This window comes from Cibotium barometz, chromosome 15, assembly GCF_041138505.1.
Source record: "Cibotium barometz isolate CiBa-2024 chromosome 15, ASM4113850v1, whole genome shotgun sequence".
Taxonomy (NCBI): domain Eukaryota; kingdom Viridiplantae; phylum Streptophyta; class Polypodiopsida; order Cyatheales; family Cibotiaceae; genus Cibotium; species Cibotium barometz.
Genome location: NC_141060.1, coordinates 6050741 through 6072319, shown reverse-complemented (window position 1 = coordinate 6072319; position 21579 = coordinate 6050741). Strand labels below are relative to the sequence as shown.

The window sequence follows — 21579 nt, the reverse complement described above, 5'->3', positions numbered from 1 at the left end:
GCTATCACAACTCTCATTGCTGCCATCTTGGCAACTGGGCTGAAAGTTTCCTCATAATCAATGCCATATGTCTACGCATATCCTTTGGCTACTAATCTAGCCTTGTACATATTTATGCTTCCATCATTGTTATGTTTTACTTTGTACACCCACTTGCATCCAATGGCTTTCTTACCTTCAGGCAATTGCACTAAATCCCAAGTCTCATTTCCATATAGTGCATTCATCTCCTCATCCATAGCTTTCTCCCAACACGCATTTCTAACAGCCTCATCAATGCATGTGGGCTCTACAACCTGCACAACCTTTGCCATATATGCATAGTGATGTGCCACATAACCATCATGGGTAAACCTCTGCACAGGATTCCTCACTCTCCCAGATCTTCGCAGCTTTTACCACAATGTGTTTTTTCCATGCATGGAAAATTGGGTTCCTAGCCAACTGTATACTCCTAAGATTGTCACAATATATGAAAACCTTTCTCTCCACATGCAATCCCAAATCAACAAGTAGCTTGTGTAACCAAGCTACCTCACACGCTGCCACCACTGCAGCTTCTCTGTACTCGACAAGGCAACTATGGGCTGCTTCTTGCTGCTCCATGTCACACGCTGCCACTGCAGCTTCTCTGTACTCTACCTCTGTACTCGACAAGGCAACTCTGGGCTGCTTCTTACTGCTCCATGTCATAACAGCATACGCTAATCAAAACATAAATCCACTGGTAAATCTCTTGTCTGAGATGCTACCTGCCCAATCTACATTTGTGTACCCATATAGCTCCAATGGTACACCTGCTACATAAAATAATGCATAATAAATAGTAGCCCTCAAATACCAAAGTGTGCATCACACACTGTCAAGATAATGGCAAGCTTAGCGGATGTCGGTTATGTGTTGGAGGATCCCGCTATGTACAGGAAGATTGTGGGGAGTTTGATCTAATGGCATCGATATTGAGTTACAATCAGCCATCCCATACTTAGACAACATGTCCAATACATACTGTCTTTGTGACAGTCAAATACCATCAGGTGTGCGAATGATCTCAATTCCCAAAACGTAGTGTAGATCTCCCAAATCCTTCATCTCAAACTTCCTTTTGATGAGAAGACTTTTTACATGCTCAATCTCATCCAAGTTGTCACCCCCAACAATAAGATCATCTACATATATGGTGATGATCACAATATCCTTATCACTCTTGCGCGCATACAAAGAGTGATTTGCATTTGCCATATGAAAACCTATAGTGACAAGATACTCAGCAATCTTGTCATGCCATGATCATGGAGCTTGCTTCAGCCCATACAAAGCCTTCCAAAGATTACATACATACTCTGGGTGACCTGTATCCTTAAAACCAGGTGGCTGATCCATATACACTTCTTCTTGTTGCAAGTTGCCATGCAAGAACACATTTTTTACATCCATCTGATGTATGTAAAAACCAGCCTTTAGCTGGAGCCATTGCAATCAAAACTCTCACAGTTGCCATCTTTGCAAATGGGGAAAATGTCTCCTCATAATCAATCCCATGTATCTGCGCATATCCTTTCGCTCTACTAATCTAGCCTTGTACCTGCTTATGCTATCATCACTGTTATGTTTCACCTTATACACCCACTTACATCCAATAACTTTCTTGCCTTTAGGCAATGGCACAAAATCCCAAGTATCATTTCCATACAATGCATCCATCTCCTCATCCATAGCTTTCTCCCAACACACATTTCCAATAGCCTCATCAAAACATGTGGGTTCTACAACCTGCACAACGTTTGCCATATAAGCATGGTGATGTGCCATATAACCATCATAAGTCAACCTTTGCACAAGGTTTTTGAATCTTCCAGATCTTCATAAGTTTGCATCCATAGCTTCCATAGACTTCTTCACACCAAGTGTCCTCATTTTGCTGGAATCCCATGCTTCTCATCAAGTCTCATCTCCAAGCCACTAGACTCTCCATCAACAAGAGAATGCCCTGCAGAAATATCAGGCATACTAAGGGGCTTAACCACTTTCTCTTTGCCTTTATGTGATGTACCAACAACATTTCTAAGACTGGTATTATTACATAGCCTGCCACTCCATGGTCTATCAATAGAACCGCTAGATGAGGACTCTCCTGGTCTACTCAATGATTGTGATTACTGACTTGCATTCTGTGCAACCAGGTTTCCACTTACATTAACCCCCAACAACATCTTTTTCAGTAGCATACCATCTACTCATCTTTTTCAGTGGCATACCATCTACTCATCTTTTTTAGTAGCATACCATCTACTCATCTCATAAAATACGACATCCCTGCTTACCCTCAATTCACGTGTAGCAGGATTATAGCATCTATATCCCTTTTTCTTCAGGGAATACTCCATAAACACACATTTTTCTGGTACATGCACATATGCAATACAACTTGGTACGTAACTCATCTGGCACATGCACATATGCAATACATCCAAAAGCTTTCAAGTGAGACAAATCTGGTTTCCTGCGAGTAAACTTCTCCTCTGGCGTTACATCATGTATGGCTATACTAGGAGTTATGCTCATGAGATAAATTGCTATAGACACAGCCTCCGCCCAATAGCTATGCGGCATATTCTTCTCTGCCACCATCAATGCCCGTGCTATCTTTGCAATGTGCCTATTTTTCCGCTCAGCAACTCCATTTTGCTGAGTGTATCTACATGTAAATTATCTCTGAATGCCATTCTTTCGCAAGAATTCAGAGAACTCATTGGAGAAGTATTCTCCCCCTCCATCTGACCTTAGGCACTTCACATGCTTTCATGTCTATTTTTCAACATCACTATGAAATTCTGAAAATGAGTGAATACTTCACTCTTCTCCTTCATGAAATACACCCACACTTTCCTCGTGTGGTCATTAATGAATGTTACATACTACTACAGCCACCCATAGACATAGTCTTCACAGGACCCCATACATCTGAATGCACAACATCTAGTACATTCCTGCTCACATTTCTGTCATGTGGAAATACATGCTTTGTTTGCTTTCCAAATTGACATGATGCACATACTTTCTGCATACCTTTAACTTTAAACTTAGGCAGCCCTGTCACAATTTCTTTAGTCTCTGCATAGACTTCATTCTTTGCAAATTTACATACTGCCCAATTCTCTTATGCCAAATGTTTGTATCTACAACAACTCCTGAACCATTTGTAAACATTGCAGCACTCATACATATGAATGCACAACATCTAGTACATTCCTGCTCACATTTCTGTCATGTGGAAATACATGCTTTGTTTGCTTTCCAAATTGACATGATGCACATACTTTCTACATACCTTTAACTTTAAACTTAGGCAGCCCTGTCACAATTTCTTTAGTCTGCATAGACTTCATTCTTTACACATTTACATGCTGCCCAATTCTCTTATGCCAAATGAAGTCTGCATAGACTTCATTCTTTGCACATTTACATGTTGCCCAATTCTCTTATGCCAAATGTCTGTATCTACAACAACTCCTGAACCATTTGCAAACATTGCAGCACTCACTTCAGGCATATTTACATTAAATGTAAACATTCTGCCCACTTTGTTGCCTTTTGCAACCAACCTGAACAAGACAATGGCATATCTTCAATATAGGAAATCGGATGAGTAGTGTCATCCCCTGTTTCAACAAAACCTGGTCTTTCAAGACTCTTCATTTCCTTGAACCACTCACCATGATTTTTCATGTGGTTCAAAGCACCTAAATAACAAACAACCTCTCATTATCCTCATTATTTCTGTTAGAGGATGCATAGTTGTTTTGTTGCACTTTCCATTTTGCATGTCACTTTGTTTCTTATAAGTTATAGCAATCTGCCTGCACATGTCCAGGCTTACCATAGTAAAAATAACCTTGTGTATCATTATGCTACCTTTTCCAATTACCATGACCTCTTTGACTCCGCTTGCCTCTAAACTGACCTCTTCCACCTATGTGTTGTCGTTGTTGTTTTTGTGAATCCTAGCCCAGGGATTGTTTTTGTGAATCCTAGCCCAGGGATTGTTTGTTGCTGTGACCATAATTCTGATTACCTGTTTGGCCATCGCCTTGGCCACGTCCATGACCTTTACCTCATCCTCTACCTACACTTATGTAGAAGGCTTGCTGCTCTGAACTATTTTTATTTTGTGAAGACTGTTGATCTTCAACCAAATTTTTCTCTTCAATGATTAGCATTGACACCAAATTTGTGAAGTTGGGAATGTTATCCCGAGTTTGAATAGATGTCTTGAATGCCTTGTATTGTAGCCTGAGACCACGTAGACACACTTCCACCATATCATCATCATAAATAGAAACACCAATTGATGCAAGGGATTCCACAATGCCCTTGATCTTCAAGGCATAATCATTCAGAGACATATTTTTCTTCTCCAAAGTATGAAGCTCATTCTTCAACTGAATCTTTCGTGCCTTGGTGTTGGTTTCATACAGCTTCACCAAGGTGTCCCATGCCTCCTTAGGTGACTTGGCATCGTGTATATACCCAATCATGGTGTCCTCTACACTAATAGAAAGCCAATACATGATTTTCCTTGCTCCTTTATTCCAATCCTTGAATTGTTTTACATCTGCAAATAGCAGTTGGATTAATCTGTGGTATCTCTGATGCCTCCTCATGTTCACCTTCTCAATGTAGTCCGAGTAACCTTTTCCCATCAGGAAATTTTTCAATCTAGACCTCCAAGCATGCAAGTTATTCTTGTCAAGCTTCTCTACAAAAATCTGGTTTATTCCATCATTTGACATCTTGTTTGCAACACAAATTTACCAAAAATGACACTCTTGTTTGACCTACACAAACTGCTTTATTCTCTGCAGTGGTACTATACTGCACCCAAACTGTCACAACCAATGACCTCAATTTTCATACATACACCCAATTGCAACTTTAAGACCTCTTTGGAGTACACACAATGTCTGCACAACCAATCTCCCTTCCTGCAGTTTCAAAAATAGAGTTCTGTAGAGAATCGAAACTTACCCGTAGTACCCGTGAACGCCTGCGAAATGAAAAACGGAGGTCCATACGTGCCCGAAACACGTTTTTGGCCTGAAAAAATATTGTCCAATGATCCAACAGATAGTATAGTTTCTATACCTCCTGCTGAAGAGCTCCTGATGACAAGGGTGTAGTAGCCAACATAAAGGGGGAAGAGTAGATGAAGCTCTTACCCTCATACCGCTTCCTGTGCTTCTCTTGCTTGCTGCTCAGCCCTTACCAACTAGGCTTTGATACCATGAAAAGATGCAGGGGGAGAAGAGAGCTTGAGCTCTTGCAAGCACGCACACACTCACACAAACCCTAGAAGAAAACACACAAGGTGAGAGGCTAAAAATTCTTCTTCTTCACCACACAAGAGGTCTACAAAGAAGATAAAGTGACTGACACACATAATAGAGTATATACAAGTGGTCCATAATGTGAACACACTAATTGGAGTGGATAGGTGTGGACTAGTCAGTGTAGTCCAGCTGCAGAATCTCTGGCGAAGATATGTCGGTGCCAACTACCAAACCCACCTCGTGAGTGTCAGCTCATGTTGAGCTTGACATCTCAACATGATCCAATCCCATCATTATCAAATAAAGACTCGGTTTGATTCAAAGGTCCTTGATGGATACTTGCATAAGTGCTTGTCAAACCAAATGATAGAATTTCTCGGTGATAAGATTCATAAGTATGTTTGTTGCTATGTTATACTCCCAATCTTGTCCCTTTAGAATTCCTTCCATCCATGTGCTCAAGGGTCTTTTAGATGCGTGCTTAGGGTTCATTTCTATGGTACGAATGGTCTCTTTCTGAATAACCCTAGAGCTTGAAGTAGGTGATTGAGGAGATTTTTCTTTAGGGAAAGCTATTGTTATGTCCACCAAAGAGTCCAAAGAGCCAATAGAACTAGCATTTGAGCACCTAGCACTAGCAATCGTTCCTCCTTGTGGGTCCATGGTAGAGTTCTTGGGTTAAGCTAGGAATATCATTCATTTTCATAGCTTGTGAGTTTGAGCTAGGAAACTCACTTTCCTTGGCTACCATAGCCACATTGGTAGTGAGCATCTTGTTGCCATCCCCCTCATGTGGAGGCATCTTTGGAGCTTGTTTTTCTGGAAAGCCTGGTGGTGGCATGATAGAAGTAGCACATGATGGGCTTTGAGGTGATGTTCCCACCAGTTTCGGCACCCCAGTTTTTACCTTATTTTCTTGAGCTTATGGCATGGGCACATTTGTAGTAGGTAGGGTGGTTGCAAGCAAGTGTCGCTCATTCTGAACTACCTTACCAATACAATTGGTAACCTCTTGAAGATTCTCAGCTCGTTTCATGGTACCAGATATAGATTGCACAATTTCTTGCCAAAGGACTTCATAGATTTGGTGCACGGACAAGTCCTTGAGTAGTTGGGTCTCAATGTTGTATTCCCAATCTATACTTTTGAGTACCCCATTCATCCATGTGCTTAGATATCCTCTAAAAGATGGAGCAACATTTGTCGAGTTCTTTGGAGCCTCTGAGGCAAGTTGTATCGGAATTACTTGAGTAATGGGCACTAACAGCTCTGTTTGGTCATTGTGTGCCTCTTGAGGTTCTAGATTCATTATAGAGTGTGGCACTATGACATGCATTTGTTTTTCAAGTGTTACTTTTGAGGGTTTTGTAGACTAGGTGCTCTCTGACTCTTGATTTGTAAAGTCTAATGGGGTTTGGATTGGTTCAGCTAGTCGGGGTGACGGATTCACTAGGGATAGGGTAGAGTCGGTTGGTGTAGTTTCTTGAGCAGGCATAAGGCATGTCAATCATTGCCGCTCACTTTATACTATGTAATTGGTAACCTCTAGCAAGTTCTTAGCACCTTTTTCAAAGACACCAATAAACAATAAGATTTCTTTTGCCAATTAATACTATATAGCTGTTGGGTAGCTAAATCCATAAGAAATTGCTTCTTAATATTGTATTGCCAGTCTTGGGCCTTGAGCAGTCCAATTGTCCAGGTGCTTAAGGGTCCTCTAGAAGTTGGGCTAGAATTGGAGGACATGGTTGAAGGGCTAGCCTTTGGTTGAGTTTGTGCTGGTGATGTGGGAACTATGGGGTTAGCTTGGTAGGGTTTAACTGCTACCCTTTGTTGAGCACAAATCTAAATTTCTTCTTTCATTGCATTAATGGCTCGCCACATGGCTACTACTCTTTCAACTTTCTCTTTGGTTCGCCCACCATCAGGCATAAGTTTTTAGTTGGGGGTGGTGTTCGGGCTAGCGTCACTAGTACCTAGTGTGCTAGTAGCAATGCCTGGTCGCCTTAGGTCGTGGGCTTCATGTAAGGAACCGCACAAAGATGTGGTGTCACCTAGTGCTAGCCTAAGGTTTTCTTGTATGCTTGTGACCATCCCCTCTACAAATGTAAAATCCATCATCAGCTTGCTAGAGCTTTTAAGCCATCTTGTTGGTGAAGTTTCAACCATTCAAAGCCTTTGATATCTATTCTAATGGTTAGCGCAATCAATTCTAGGCTTTATTGGTTGCCCGAGAGTGATGGGGTTAAGCCACAAATGCACTTACCTCAGAGTATTTATCTCTAAGCACTTATCTTGTAGAATGGCCTGGTAAAACAAGATCAAGTGGATGATTCGACCTTAAGCTAAGTGGTATCAAGAGTAGTAGGGTCGTGAAACCAGCTAGGACCACTTATATAATTATGTGACAAGGTCACAAAACCAAGCATCCACAAACTCAAGTTTCCACCATAACAAGGAAGACACTGATTAGATTGAAGAAAGGCTATCAAATACCATTGCATTAATTATCAGGAAGCAAACCAAGTCGGCCTCCATTGGTGTTTAGATGTGGTGGTGATTTGTTATGTGAGTGTAGAGCTCTTATGAGGCAGAGGATGACTTTTTTAATCTTCCCTCTTTTAGCTAACGTGATTGCCTTAGGCCACAGATTCTCCCATGATGTGATGTGGATTGTTGGGTCATTAACAACACAATGCTCTTGGATGAGTTTCCATAAGGTTTCTATCAGATCAAGATTATGGAGCAATTGGCTTGTACTTGCCTATCACACAACTGGTGTAATACAAAAAGTGCCACTGTTTAACCAGCGAACAGGAAGGATGCAGCTGGTAAATCTTTCACCTATTTGAAGATGGGTGCAGGTCCAAAGCCTCTAAAATGCTTCACGGGTTATGCTTGTGGAAATGTCCATGATGTCAACCTCCTAGTACCACATGTTATTTTGCTTGTAGCTTCATGCATTACCAAGAGGGAGGGAGAGAGAAATGTGCTGGGTTTTATGGGTGAGAGGGGTTGTGTGTGTGTGTTGTGTGGTGTGAGAGCTAAAAAATTGGCACTACCTTTAAAAAAAAAATGATGGCACAGGGTGCAAGCACACATAGTTGGTGCATGGGCATGGCTAGCGAGGCCCAACAATGGTAGGTGGGGAGTCACGGTTTTTCTCTCTATCTCTCTCTCTCTCTCTCTCTCTCTCTCTCTCTCTCTCTCTCTCTCTCTCTCTCTCTCTCTCTCGGGATTGTTCCTACGACATTAAAACAACGTTCTTCACTGGGTGTGTGAGTAAATAAACAAAATGGGCTAACATTTCTACCCAATGTGTGGTAGATCGGTTAGCTCATGGAGTTGTTATTCAACACGTCTTGTGTTCGAATCTCACTCCTATCGGATAGATCTATTTAAGTCTCTTGGGATTGTTCCTACGACATTAAAACAGCGTTCTCTCTTTTTTTCTTCTTTTCTTTTATTTTATTTTCTTTTTTCAATGATTTTACTTCTTACGTGGCTCCTCACAATGGTTAAAAAAAGCTAAAAAAACATAACACTAATAAAAACGCACAAAGATAGAGATGACTTGAGAACAAGATGCAGTGCACCTCGGCCAAGGGCCTTCAGCTGTGCGCTGCTCGTGGTGGACATTGTGGGAGGTGATGTCAGAACATAGAGGTCACCGTGGTGTAGGATGGCCATGATGAGTTGTTGACATTGCACGTTGTTCGCACATGGTCCGTGCCCTATGCTTGTGGGGTATCATCGTTCGTGTCAAAGCCCCCGGATTGAGAAAAAAAAAACAAAAATTTCAGAGATAAAGAGTCAGGAGAGGATCTTGGTGACAAGGAGAAGGCGATCGTTGGGCATCGTTCGTGTCAGGGAGGTGGCAGAGGGCATGGATGTGGTGATGGAAATAAATGAAGCGTATGTGGATACGCTCTCAAAAACATAGGGATAAAGCAAACGTATGTGTTGAGGGACCCCTTTGAGGACCCGGAAGGATTGATGATGATTGAGATTAAGCCAAGGCTAGCAAAAAAATGATTGGAATCATATGCATGATGATGCTGAGCAAAAGTGGAGACAAAGAAACCCTAAATTCACAAAAGAAGTAGCATCAGCAACATCAACATCATTTCCAAGCGGCTCAAGCTAGATTTTGGCCTGTTGGCTGATGTGGCGCCCACGTGGCACATCAGCCACGTGGCAGTCAACAGCCGGCAGTCGCTTTATTTCGCCCGTGGGTTTTTCACCCGCTGCCGGTTGCATGCAATTTGTGGGATGTAAAAGTAAATTAAATATGGCTAAAATAGAAGTGCCAAATTTGCATGCGGCGCTGTTGGAGCAGAAAGGGAAACCAGACATTTTTTTTCCATTTTAAATCTGCCAGCGTTCGACCGCGAGGGGAGCTCGTCCTGCTGCAAACGATTTTCCCCTTCTGAATCTGCTGCTCGCTCGACCGCCGTCGAAGCCGCTCGTCCTGCTGTTGCGCTGTTGAATCGAGTTCTGCTGCGTGGAGCTGAACCGGCTGCGCTGTTGGAGGAGAACCTGAACGTGACTCGTGAGCCGCTGCTGCTGCTGCTGCGTGGAGCCCTGCCAGGTAGCCTGCGACACGAATGAACGCATCTCTGCACGAACGCATCTCTGCAGGTTTAACAATTAATAATTAATTAAAAAATAACTTTAATTAATTGCAGTAAAAAGGGTAACTGTATGCAGAGTTTTTTTTCCCAGGAAATTTTAAAATGAGAAGGTTATCAATAGAAACAAAATGAAAAAAACAAAAAAAAACAAAATGGAAAAAATCATTCTTTACAAATATTAGAAACAAAATGAAGAAAGTAATTATTTTATTTAGCCGAAAGGATACCTTGGAGGATTAATTCTCAAGCTGAAATTCTCGTACTCTGGGTCAAAATACGGCCAGCCCATTGCCTCTGCAAATATTTTTTTAAATGCATATTCTTTTAAATGCATATTTCTTAAATGCTATTCTGTGTATTGATGCATTCTTGTATTAATTTAGGGAGAATGCATGCATGTATGCTTATGGACAGTTATTTTTTAATTAAAGTTATCTTGATGCATGCATGCTTAAAGAATCTTGATTTAGAGGAAAGGTATTTTTTAATTAAAGTTATTTCTTAATTAAAGTTATTTTTTAATTAAAGTTATCTTGATGCATGCATGCTTAAAGAATCTTTAACATTTAAATAGGGTAGAGAAAAGTATTGTGTGTGTGTAATGTGTGTGTAATGTCTCATTCTATGTGTGTGTGTGTATGTAACAAAAAGAAACTATTGATAATACAACAATGCATACAAGCTTAATGAAACTTTAACATTTACAGAAAAGTATTGTGTGTGTGTGTGTGTAATGTAGCATAAATGACAACTTATATTATTTCAAGCACCATAAACAATGTGAACTCTCCATCCATGTTGGGAGCTTCAGAGACGCCAATTACTGCACCTAATGTTAATCCGAATCGAGAGGGTAATTCTCCAGTGGGAATAGACGTGCCGACATTTAAGAAGCCCACCAATTTCTTTGTGCGACGCGAAACGGACGAGGTGCGCTTTGAAGCTCTTGCATGTATTTAGAAGTTTTTAGTCTTTAGTCTCCAATGATTTTCAATAAGTTTGAAAGCTTGCGGGTTGCCTTAATTTTGTTCTTTTGCATGTTCAATCAATGTATTCACATGCTCTTATTGTTTGCTCATAATACTCATGTTTAAACTCGTGAACAATCAATGATGTTTCTTCAAGATATTCATTTGCTTGGACGTATATATGCATGATTGTACTTATTACACCTTTACGCGTGCAGTTCGTTGAGCATGTTCATGAGGGGCCAAATATTCGACATTTTTTTTGTAAGATTGTTGATTGTCGCCATGCAAGGAAACCTTTTCCCTCTAAAGTGCGTATGGAGGCACATCTTCTCAACTGCCATGACATACGTCTTGAAATACCAGACGTGCGTAAGGTAACGAAGAAGATGAGGCTCTCTAAAATGCCTAGCCGTGTAGAAGAAGTTTTAAAGCACGAGGGGAAGTTTGGTTGCTCTAAAAGAGAAGGTATGGGATCATCATGTGTAGCATGATTGTTAAGCTAACACATTTATATTGGGTTATATCAAAACTAATTGGTCATGGATGACATGACCAATTTTGCAGGTTGCTATGAGCAACCCATTGACCTTAGCACCCCAACACCCAAGAAAGCAAGTGAAGGTGAGGAGGAAGAAAATGGAGACGTGGAGGATTCAATTGAAGGTGAGGAGGAAGAAAATGGAGACGTGGAGGACACAATTGAAGGTGAGGAGGAAGAAAATGTAGACGTGGAGGATACAATTGAAGGTGAGGAGAAAGAAAATCTAAACGTGGAGGATACAATTGAAGGTAAGGAGGAGGATTCATTTGAAGGTGGGGAGGCCCCCGATGTTGCAAATGCAGATGTTGACAATACGCATGACATGAGCACACAGGTGATACGTAATGATAGCTTTTGTTTTACAGCTTAAGCTATTGATGGTGATGAATTGAATTGACGCTTAATTTTTTGTTCGTAAACAGGTCGAAGAGAGTGGGCCTCAAGAAACGCCAATTCATGTTGTGAAACAACATGCTCCCCTTCGACGTTCTTCGCGTTTGATGGCCAAGAACAACATAGCTTAGCGATATTGTTTTTGGATTTACTCATGTCAAAGCCTATGTAGCTTTTTTTATGTCCCCTTTTTATGTGTGAGTTTGCATACACTCTACGTAATAGCCATTATGGCCAAAAACACTATCATTTCTAATATGGTACATTTGGAACGGTTTCATGACATTTAGCCTCTCTCTCTTGTTGTTTTAAATGAAGCTCTTTCTTACAGACATGTTGAATGTTGAATGTTCTTTTAAATGAATGTAGCATTTTGTACACGCTTATACATGCTATACACGCTATTGCAAAGCTCTGTTGAAGTCTCTCTCTCTCTCTCTCCCTCTCTTCTCATACACGCTATTGAGAAGCTCTCTCACACACACAGAATTTTACACACACCAACTTTGTTTCTCTTACACACGGCAACACACGAACAAAATATGGCTCAAGACTCACAATAATTGGTTGAAGATTGTGATGCAAAAAGCCATTGAAGCATTGGAGAGTTCATTACATAAATTCAAAAGGCTACTTTGAAGCTTTCTCGTCAAGCCTTTTTTGCATTGACACTTTGGTTTTCTTAGCAGGGGTCTTGAAGGGGTGAGCCAATGGGTGACTCTTTGGGTGACTCTTTGATGATGTTGATTTCTTCTTGCTGCCCTTCTCAAAGAATGGTTTTGCTCGCTTCAAGGAGTTGCCGAATCCATCTTCCAAGACTTGAAAATTAGCTTGTGTTTCTGTTCGCTCATCCATTCTTGCCTTCATTGTCTTCACATGGCCCAATGTTCTCCTCAATCCATTGCAAGCCTCCTCAATCAAAGGCTGGTCCTGTCCTACAAAACAAGACAACTCTTGCCACAAGCATTGAAGTGTCTTCACATTTCCTTCTTGCTCAAGTACTTCACTATATACATTGTCCCCCCCTAATGCGGCAACATCATCACCATTTGGTTCAAGCACATCAATAGTAGATACATGTGAGTGAAGATCGACACTAGACCTAGAAGCATCTCCCCATGCTTCATACATATGTTGGCATTGCTCCATAAGTGAAGCATGTGAAGCACCCGGCAACAACATCACCTTAATTTGGTGCTTGCAAATATTTCCAAGCTCTGCCCACGCACATCTGCAGCATGCCCATTGGCAATCGGAATTGTAGACTGTGTAAAATGAAGCTTTTGTGTGCATGCTCTCCACAATAGCAACACCACCAACCTGGAATGAGACATTAGCATCTGGTATATGAAGTGCTCGCTCATAAGAATTCTTCACTACTCTTTCAATGGCGTTGTTCCTCAGAAAACCATTGTCCTTCAACTGCTGAACATACCAATAATATGGCAAGCATGATGATGTTAACTTGTATAAGAGCCAATCCACCTGCCTCGAACTAATCCTTTTGGAAGAGCCCAAGAACTTATATTTGAGCTGCCCATGATATGACTCTATTGCTCCATTAGTGTCTTGTCCTGAATGTGGAAGCAATCGGGAAGCACGCACCCACATTTCTGCACATAAAACAAATGAAGTTAGAAGAGCAAGAAATTAAGTGCGAACAAGAAGGAGAGCAAGTGTGCATTATTTTACCTATAAGAAGAGTATGTATAAAGTTTAAAATTCAACCTTACCTAGTTTGGCCTCCCAATAGGTTTTGAAATACTCAATAAAACTCCCCTCATCTCTAAAGTCGGAGTAGAAGGTAGAGATCATAGCCTTTACATCCTCCTTGATTATATTGTCTGTAGAATTTGCTGACCCTTGCATGTTCATGATATTTCCCAAAGACCAAAACATAGAAGCTCTTTTGGGCCATTCCTTCACCTTCTTAATAAGGTGTCGGAGCCAACAACGTTTGACATGCCACATGCATCGAAAAATGGGTTGATTGAACACCACCCTACGAAAAATAGAAAGGACACGTCACATAGAACTCAAACACACGGTTCTCATTAGTTTGCACTCAACACATATTAACATATGGTCCTAACCTGAGCGCATTAATCTCCGTTTCGGCATCATCAACCATAAAGGCTCCGGGCTCCCATGATTTATGAAAGTCAAGCATATTATCTCTAAACTTGGTTAACCAAGTGCAAGTACACTCAAATGTAGCTGAAGATGTAAGCACCCAAGCAATGGGCACACCATTGCGATGACCATAAAAAACAAGGATTGTATACAAATGAAACTGTTCATGTGTTTTAAAGGAAAGTGAGAATGTGAACAAGAAGTAAAAAATGAACATTTATTATAACTTAAGAGAATGTGAACAAGAAGTAAAAATGATAATTCATTACACCAGATACCTTATATTTGTTTGTGCCAAAGGTAGCATCCATCGCAAGAAGGTTCCCATTTTCGAACTTCTTGCACATCTCCCTTTGCCATGGTGATTGAATTCCAAGGATAAATTCCTTGGAATGTTCCACATCTTGATCCTGGTAGATAAAGGTGCTTGATTGATTCTCGTGACACCATCTCTTGGTGCTTTCCGCATCATCTGTGTGTAGCTGGTACTGATCAATAGCCAGCTTGCTAGATATATTCATGATGTCACGAATAGACAAAAAGTCATCCCTAACCATAGTAATTGTAGGGTCATGACTTTGGCTTGAATGCAATGCTTGGACATGCATTTCCAACACTTATGTGGAGAGAAACCACGATATAGCATGCTTGAAACCCATAGTTTCTTTTGCATTGAGATCCATGGAGAGAACTTCAAAGAGGGATCAACAAATCTTATACCATGACAAACCTGATCATTTGCATTTGTGTGGTATGGATGTATGTAAGAGATTATGGCAACCCCTGGATCTTGTGCGAGCCTCTTGACACTAAAATGACATTTACATCCACGCTTTCGCTTGCCCTTTGTGATGGGAGGGCGCCTTTTCTTACATGGCTTCTTTGCACTTGGCTGTGTCAACTCTTTTGTTTCACTACGCTCCTCCATCTCACCATCTTCATGATTCGACTCGTCACCACTATTCTCCTCGACCTCAACATCATCTTCGCTACTAGTGTCCTTGCATTCATTGAGTTGGGTAGTTTCGACATCTTTGCCATCCACAATGTTAGATTGCATTGGTGCTTTAGTGCCAGCAGGACCAAAACCACACCAAAAGCTAAATAACACCAAGAAGCAACGATAAACATTTAATTGTATGTGTGTGTGTGATGAACTCTGAATGGATTCGACAAACTAAAACAAATACACACTTACACTATCTTCTCAGTCCATGATTCATGTGCAATCTTTGTAAGATTGGAGGCATCTCGGTGATGGTGGCTATATTTTTTGAAAGATGTTGGAAACTTTGCATTGTCGGCTTCTCCTTTTACAAAATCGGCAACACGGTTCCAAGGGATTTTTGCTTCGCGTACAAATTTGTATTTTGAACGATTGTCATATGAGTGCACCCAACACAATGCTGTCGAATCGAAGACACCGATGGGGGGCATTTGAGAACTCATGGCATTCTTTAAGCTTCAGTTTTGGAGAGACATGAATTACCAATTAAAAAACCTGAACCTACTGAACCAAAAGGTCACAGTAGCCAGTGAAGGTTTTGCAAGGCCAAAGTTTATGTGGTGAACTAAGCAACAAGCAACGATCCAACCAAAAATAATATAGTAATAACCATGTAGCAGTTCTGATGGTTTATACAATGAGCTACCATGAAAGGTAGAATAACATAAAAGAAACACTCCAAAAAACAAAACTAAGAACAAAAACGAGAAGTGTGGGATGGGTAGGAAACCTTAGCAGTGGAAGCTGTGGTGCTGGTAGAAGGAGTGTTGGAGGGTGGCACTATCAGAACAAAGCCGAGACCACCAAAAGCAAGCTGGAGGGTCTATCGAATCCAGTCACGCGAACGAACTGAATGTTCTCCTTCACTCACGGAACCTGCTTGCAAACATTCTACTGCGTGGAGAAAACGAGCGTGAAGTGTGTAGGGTTGGAGGCGTGTAGCGGTGTAGCGTGTGGCCAGCTGGAGCGTGTAGCATGTGGGGCTGGAACGCGGCTCCTCTGCATTAATGTATTAATGACGGCGGGTGAAAAACGGGCGCCTGTGTATTGATGGCTGCTCGGCGGGTGAACCATGGGCGGAATAAAGCGGCTGCGGCCGGCTGTTGACTGCCACGTGGCTGATGTGCCACGTGGGTGCCACATCAGCCAGCAGGCCGAAATCTAGCTTGAGCCCAAACCCTGCATCCCATAGCATCTTTCTCTCAACAAAGCCATCTATTACCTCAGCTAGCTCATCGTATGAAAACATCCTAGTGTACTCTGGAAACGAACCAACCTCATGAGCCAGCATCTGCTTCAATTGATCTTTGCTCGAGCACTGCGATAGGAGCTGTCTTCCTTGTAGAAGACTCGCTCTCTTAGCTAGATGATTTTGTAGGTAACAATAAACACCGAAACCCGCCGCCACAATCAAGATCACAACCACTATGGCCCTGGTTCTACTCAGATCTACTTTGTTCAATAAGAGATTAACCAATCAAATAAGAAACGTGGACTACCTTAATTGTCATTTGAGAGTCTACCAAAATAAATCTGGACACTACTTCGGTAAACGTTCTAGCAAGCTGCAAAACCGACAGCACATGTGAGAAGTTCTTGTCTGCATCCACCGGTTATATTTTGCAAGCTTGTATATATGCTTGAGAATCCCCAACTTCCTCATGCACAAGATGTCTTGGTGCATAAATGTAAGCAAGTACTCTCTTTCTCTCTGTCTCTGTCTCTCTCTCTTTCTCTCTCTCTCTCTCTCTCTCTCTCTCACACACACACACACACACATCATCATCATCATCAAAACCAAGTGCACTCCATGCTTTGAAGCTTGCAAAACAAGATTGTTCTTTTTTAAATTCTTTTATTGTGTTTTCTGTGAGTGCTTGGGTAGCATACTTCGTGTAGTCTAAAGTATTTTGAAATGTAGGAATGAACATGAATTTGAAAGCATACTTGGAAGCAATGCTAGACTGACATCTACAATTGATGAGCTTGAAGCCTTTTCTTATGTTTGATAGAGATTCAAAAGTACCTCGCAAATTATAAAATTACAAATTCATTACCACATTTAAAAATAAATTTTGTATCATAAATTAATACATAGGACTAATGGCCACCTTCAACATTGAAGGTGTTTTGGGCTACTTTCAACATTGAAGGTGGTTTGGTCCACTTTCGATATCGAAAGTGCTATTTGGGGAAACGGGGGAAGGGCACATTCTCTTATATTTTTAAATTTTCCGTGAGGACTATGCCAACTCCCTGCCATACTTTATGTATGGTTTTTTTAAACTTCACGCACAAAAATGAGCACGAAAATCCTATGACTTGATGGATGACATGTAACTCAGATTCAAATGTGGTAATGAATTTGGAATTATCAACCATGCGATGTACCCTGAGATCTCTATCGATGTCTATCGATTCCTCATGTCGAATATAATCATAGCCTTGATGTTCATGCTCGTTCGGGCTCTTTAAGCTGTTCATATAAACTTGAGAAAGACATGCATACGAACAGGACGTGCTGTAGAAATGGTATGGGTTACAGTGTCCCTCTTTAATCAAGTGTTTCAAGATGTTTATACCTGAATGGAAGGACACACGTTCTTTCAAAGTACAACACACAGATGCAAGTAATCAAAAGAATAAGGGTATCCAAGCATTCTAGTTTGTTTTTTTTTCTTGCGCTTAAAAAACAATGCTGCCACACCAAGAGCAGACGTATTGTGGCTTTTGTGTTTTGTTTTTTTGTTGTTATTATTTTTTGGTTTTGTTTTGTTTTGGTTATGCGGTAACCATGATGACATTGACAGTGGCAAGTGGAGGGGCCCAGGTTGTGGTGTGGTCAGCGGAGGTGCAAGGAGAAATCTCTGATGGTAGTATAACTTGCATATATAGTCTACCTTGTGGCCTATGCCACTCCTTAATTGCTACAAACTGATGGCATCTTGACCCACTACTAAAAAGAAGACTAGTGGCTTGACCCATCCCTGACGGGCAAGAGTATTCTTGCATTCATATTTGTCAATCACAAATTAGTGCAGTATAGAGAGGTGTTGCTTTAGAGCCCCAAGGTCATGGGTTCAAGCCCTCATTGTGAAAGCGATGGCATGCACGGGTGTGTGTGTTTTTTGACTTTCTAATTCTAGCCAATTGTAAAAAAAAAAGAAACACTCGTCCTCAAAGGGTAAGTAGAGATAAGCGTTATATTTGAAGCCTATGATGGGCCCCATGGTCCCTAACTTGCCAACCTATATATAAACACACCATGCTTGCCATATATATCCATGTAGAAGCTCCTAAAGCACTTAATTTCATTGAATAAGGCACTAAACTTGGCATAAATAAACAACTAGGATTCCAACCCAATATAATGTTGACAATCTCAACACACCTGAACAAAGCTTTAAAACAATCTTTGAACAACTAGATTCTCTCTCCTTGGAAGCCTATACTCCTCGCCTCCATCAGGTAAAAAATATTTAAGAAAAAAACATTAGCTATTGTAAGATAAACTTTTCGTGGAAAAAAAGAAGGAAAACAACAAAACCTTACAGAACTCATTTGGTGGATCAATATTTGAGAGGCGAATGGGGTTTGAACAGGCTTGTAGTAGACAACAAATCAAAAAATTCTGTATAAAATCAAAATTGATGAGAGTAACTCTTTTAAAATAAAAATAAATTTCTTTATGCATCTTTCTATGCATAAAATCAAAATTGATGAGAGTAACTCTTTTGAAATAAAAATAAATTTCTCTATGCATCTTTCTATGCATAAATCAAAATTGATGAGAATAACTCTTTTGAAATAAAAATAAATTTCTCTATGCATCTTTCTATGCATAAAATCAAAATTGATGAGAATAACTCTTTTGAAATAAAAATAAATTTCTCTATGCATCTTTCTATGCATAAAATCAAAATTGATGAGAATAACTCTTTTGAAATAAAAATAAATTTCTCTATGCATCTTTCTATGCATAAAATCAAAATTGATGAGAATAACTTTTTTGAAATAAAAATAAATTTCTTTATGCATCTTTCTGTGCATAAAATCAAAATTTGGCGTAAGTAACACTTTTATAATAAAAAAATTCTTTTATGCATCTATTTATGCATAAATTCAATTTTAATGAAAGTAACACTTTTATAATAAAAAAATTCTTTTATGCATAAAAATCAATTTTGATGAAAGTAACACTTTTATAATCGAAATATTCCCAATATGCATCTTTCTATGCATAGAAATTAATTCTAATGAAAATAACACTTTTATAATAAAAATGTTTCTAATATGCATTTTTCTATGCATAGAATAAAAATAACACTTTTAGAATACACAAGCGGTGGGGATTACTCTTTTTGAATAATAAAAAGATAAAACTTGAAGAGGAAATAGTAAAAAACAAATGAATTATCAATGAATTCACTGTTTTTGGCTCTAGGGAGGAGTAGAGTAATAGTGCATAAAACACTATTAACCATTTACAAAGGGGTAGGCTTCATTTATAGGAAAAAGTGAGCCTCTAACCAAGCAAACTGATTCTAAAATTTTCCAAATGAGTTTGGTCAATTTTGACCATTTTTAGGTCAGTTTAGCTTACTTTTTGGATCTAGTTGAAGCAGAGGAGAGATGAAAATATCTCATTATTTGTGAGTTTAAAACTCAACCACACATGTGAAATAGGCGCCTCCTTTATGAGGGGAATTTCCCACACTGAGGTGTCAAAAATGCATCATTTCATCTAAATATCTCTTCTTTTTTAACTAATAACTTTGTCCTTAGTCAACTCTTCATCTTATGTGTTGCTGCTGTTAACACTTGATCCAGTGGATTAAGTTAAGGGATGTCAAATTAAAAATCTGTATAATTGAAAATTTCCATGAAGGACCGTTCAGATAGAAATTCGAGCTGATGGACCATCATTGTGATAAGGATTAAATGCTACGATCTGAGTGAATTATTATCTGATGATAAGTTTTATATAAGGGATCTTTATCCCAGGATTCTGTTGGGTTCACCAGACTATAAGGAATCCCAGAATCAGTTGGATCTTAAGGAAAAGAGTTCTCCTCTAATTTTGCGAGATGAGGACATCTCGTGTTTTTTAAGTGGGGTAGGATGTAAGATTCCTCTCTCCGGCTTTTGAGGTATGCAGGTGTAAGAACCGCCCCTTCTGATCTTATAATTATTCCCCTCTCTGAAATAAAAGAAAGATCCTGTTTTACCCTGTTTTGGTCTAGAGAGAGAAAATGTCTAGAGAGAGATAATTCAAAATTGAGATATTTTTGGATGTAAAAATCCTCCTAGTGTCTAAAATGGTTTCTCCTAAAAACAGATATTCAAAAAGAAATTTCCAATGTGCAATTGGAATAAATTGAAATCAGGTAAAAAAGGACCTTAGCCTTAAGGGTCCAGATTTTTTGAAATTTTTGAATTAAGGTTCCTATGGACTAATTAGATTAATCCAAATGTAGGGAGGAGATAAATGAAAGAATAAATAAAAGAAAATCTCCCAAAAATGAGTGCTCCAGCACAATCCACTAATCTCATAATGATTTGCTGAAGTCATTAACGTCATTCCAGCACGAACATCATCACAGGGACTTGTCCCATCCATCCTCATTGTGGTTTTTCTTAGTTTATTACATTTCAACCAAAATTCAGGAATCTTCATTTTTCAATTAGAATCCAAATCAACTCATCAGTTCTCAACCAGAATTTAAAATCATATCAACCACATTCGAATTCATCGTCTGGATAGTATGAATGCTTATAATTTCAAGTCTTAGATTTACTCATATATACTGTCAGTAAAGAGCTGCAGTTATACCCTCAGTATATATGAGTAGTCACGGTCCTTGGAACTATAAGGTAAACATCATCATGTCTAGGTCTCAAGCAAGTCACGACGGATTCCATACAATTGCGGTACTTCCATCTAAAGACCCAATTACCAATTTACGAATTTCAGTTTGAATATCAAATTGTATGAATTTTATCATACAATTTACAACCTTTTACTATTTCTTCATAATTTTTTGACATTTTTGGCTTCTCGGTTGATCCCTCATTAGCTAATTCGCTCTGACACCAGCTGTAAGGTCCCTATCCCCCACCAGGCAATGAATTCAGGGGTGCCAGCGGAAGTAGCACTTCTTGCGTGGGGCAGGGTCCCACACTCGGGGCCTCACCCCATGGATATTTGGACAAGAGACTAATCCATCGGTTCTTCCAAAACCGAACCCGGAAAAACTTCCCTTGCCAGGAAAGCATAGGCGATTCCTCCAAGATAACTTTTCTCTAACGTAGTCAAAAGCCTTAATTAACTGAACTGATCTGACCGAACCCGTAAGTCCCATAGTCAGATCAGGAAAAAGATTGTACTTGGATCATAGAGACTAATGCTTTTTTCCTCATTGAGAGGCACAGCCATTGATTCTTTTCCATAGAACAATTTTTGTCCAGGATTTACTTCATCTATCGAACTAGAACAGAATTGAGTCTCAATTTAGGGATCCATCAGTCCAGCCTAACCCCATCCGGTCCCATGGGTTAGCCAACCGCCCAA

At 39.9% G+C, this 21579-nt stretch overlaps 1 protein-coding gene across 1 annotated transcript; it reads right to left on the bottom strand.

Moving 5' to 3' along the window:
• Window positions 1–12499: 12499 nt before the first annotated feature.
• Window positions 12500–15451, bottom strand: LOC147630893 (uncharacterized). Its single transcript, XM_086809946.1, has 7 exons — window positions 15201–15451; window positions 14828–15102; window positions 14636–14693; window positions 14281–14551; window positions 13963–14162; window positions 13603–13871; window positions 12500–13482 (listed from the first exon to the last, which is right to left on the bottom strand). The coding sequence occupies exons 1-7, from the start codon at window positions 15449–15451 to the stop codon at window positions 12500–12502; spliced, it is 2307 nt and encodes a 768-aa protein (XP_086666072.1).
• Between the last annotated feature and the right edge of the window lie 6128 nt (window positions 15452–21579).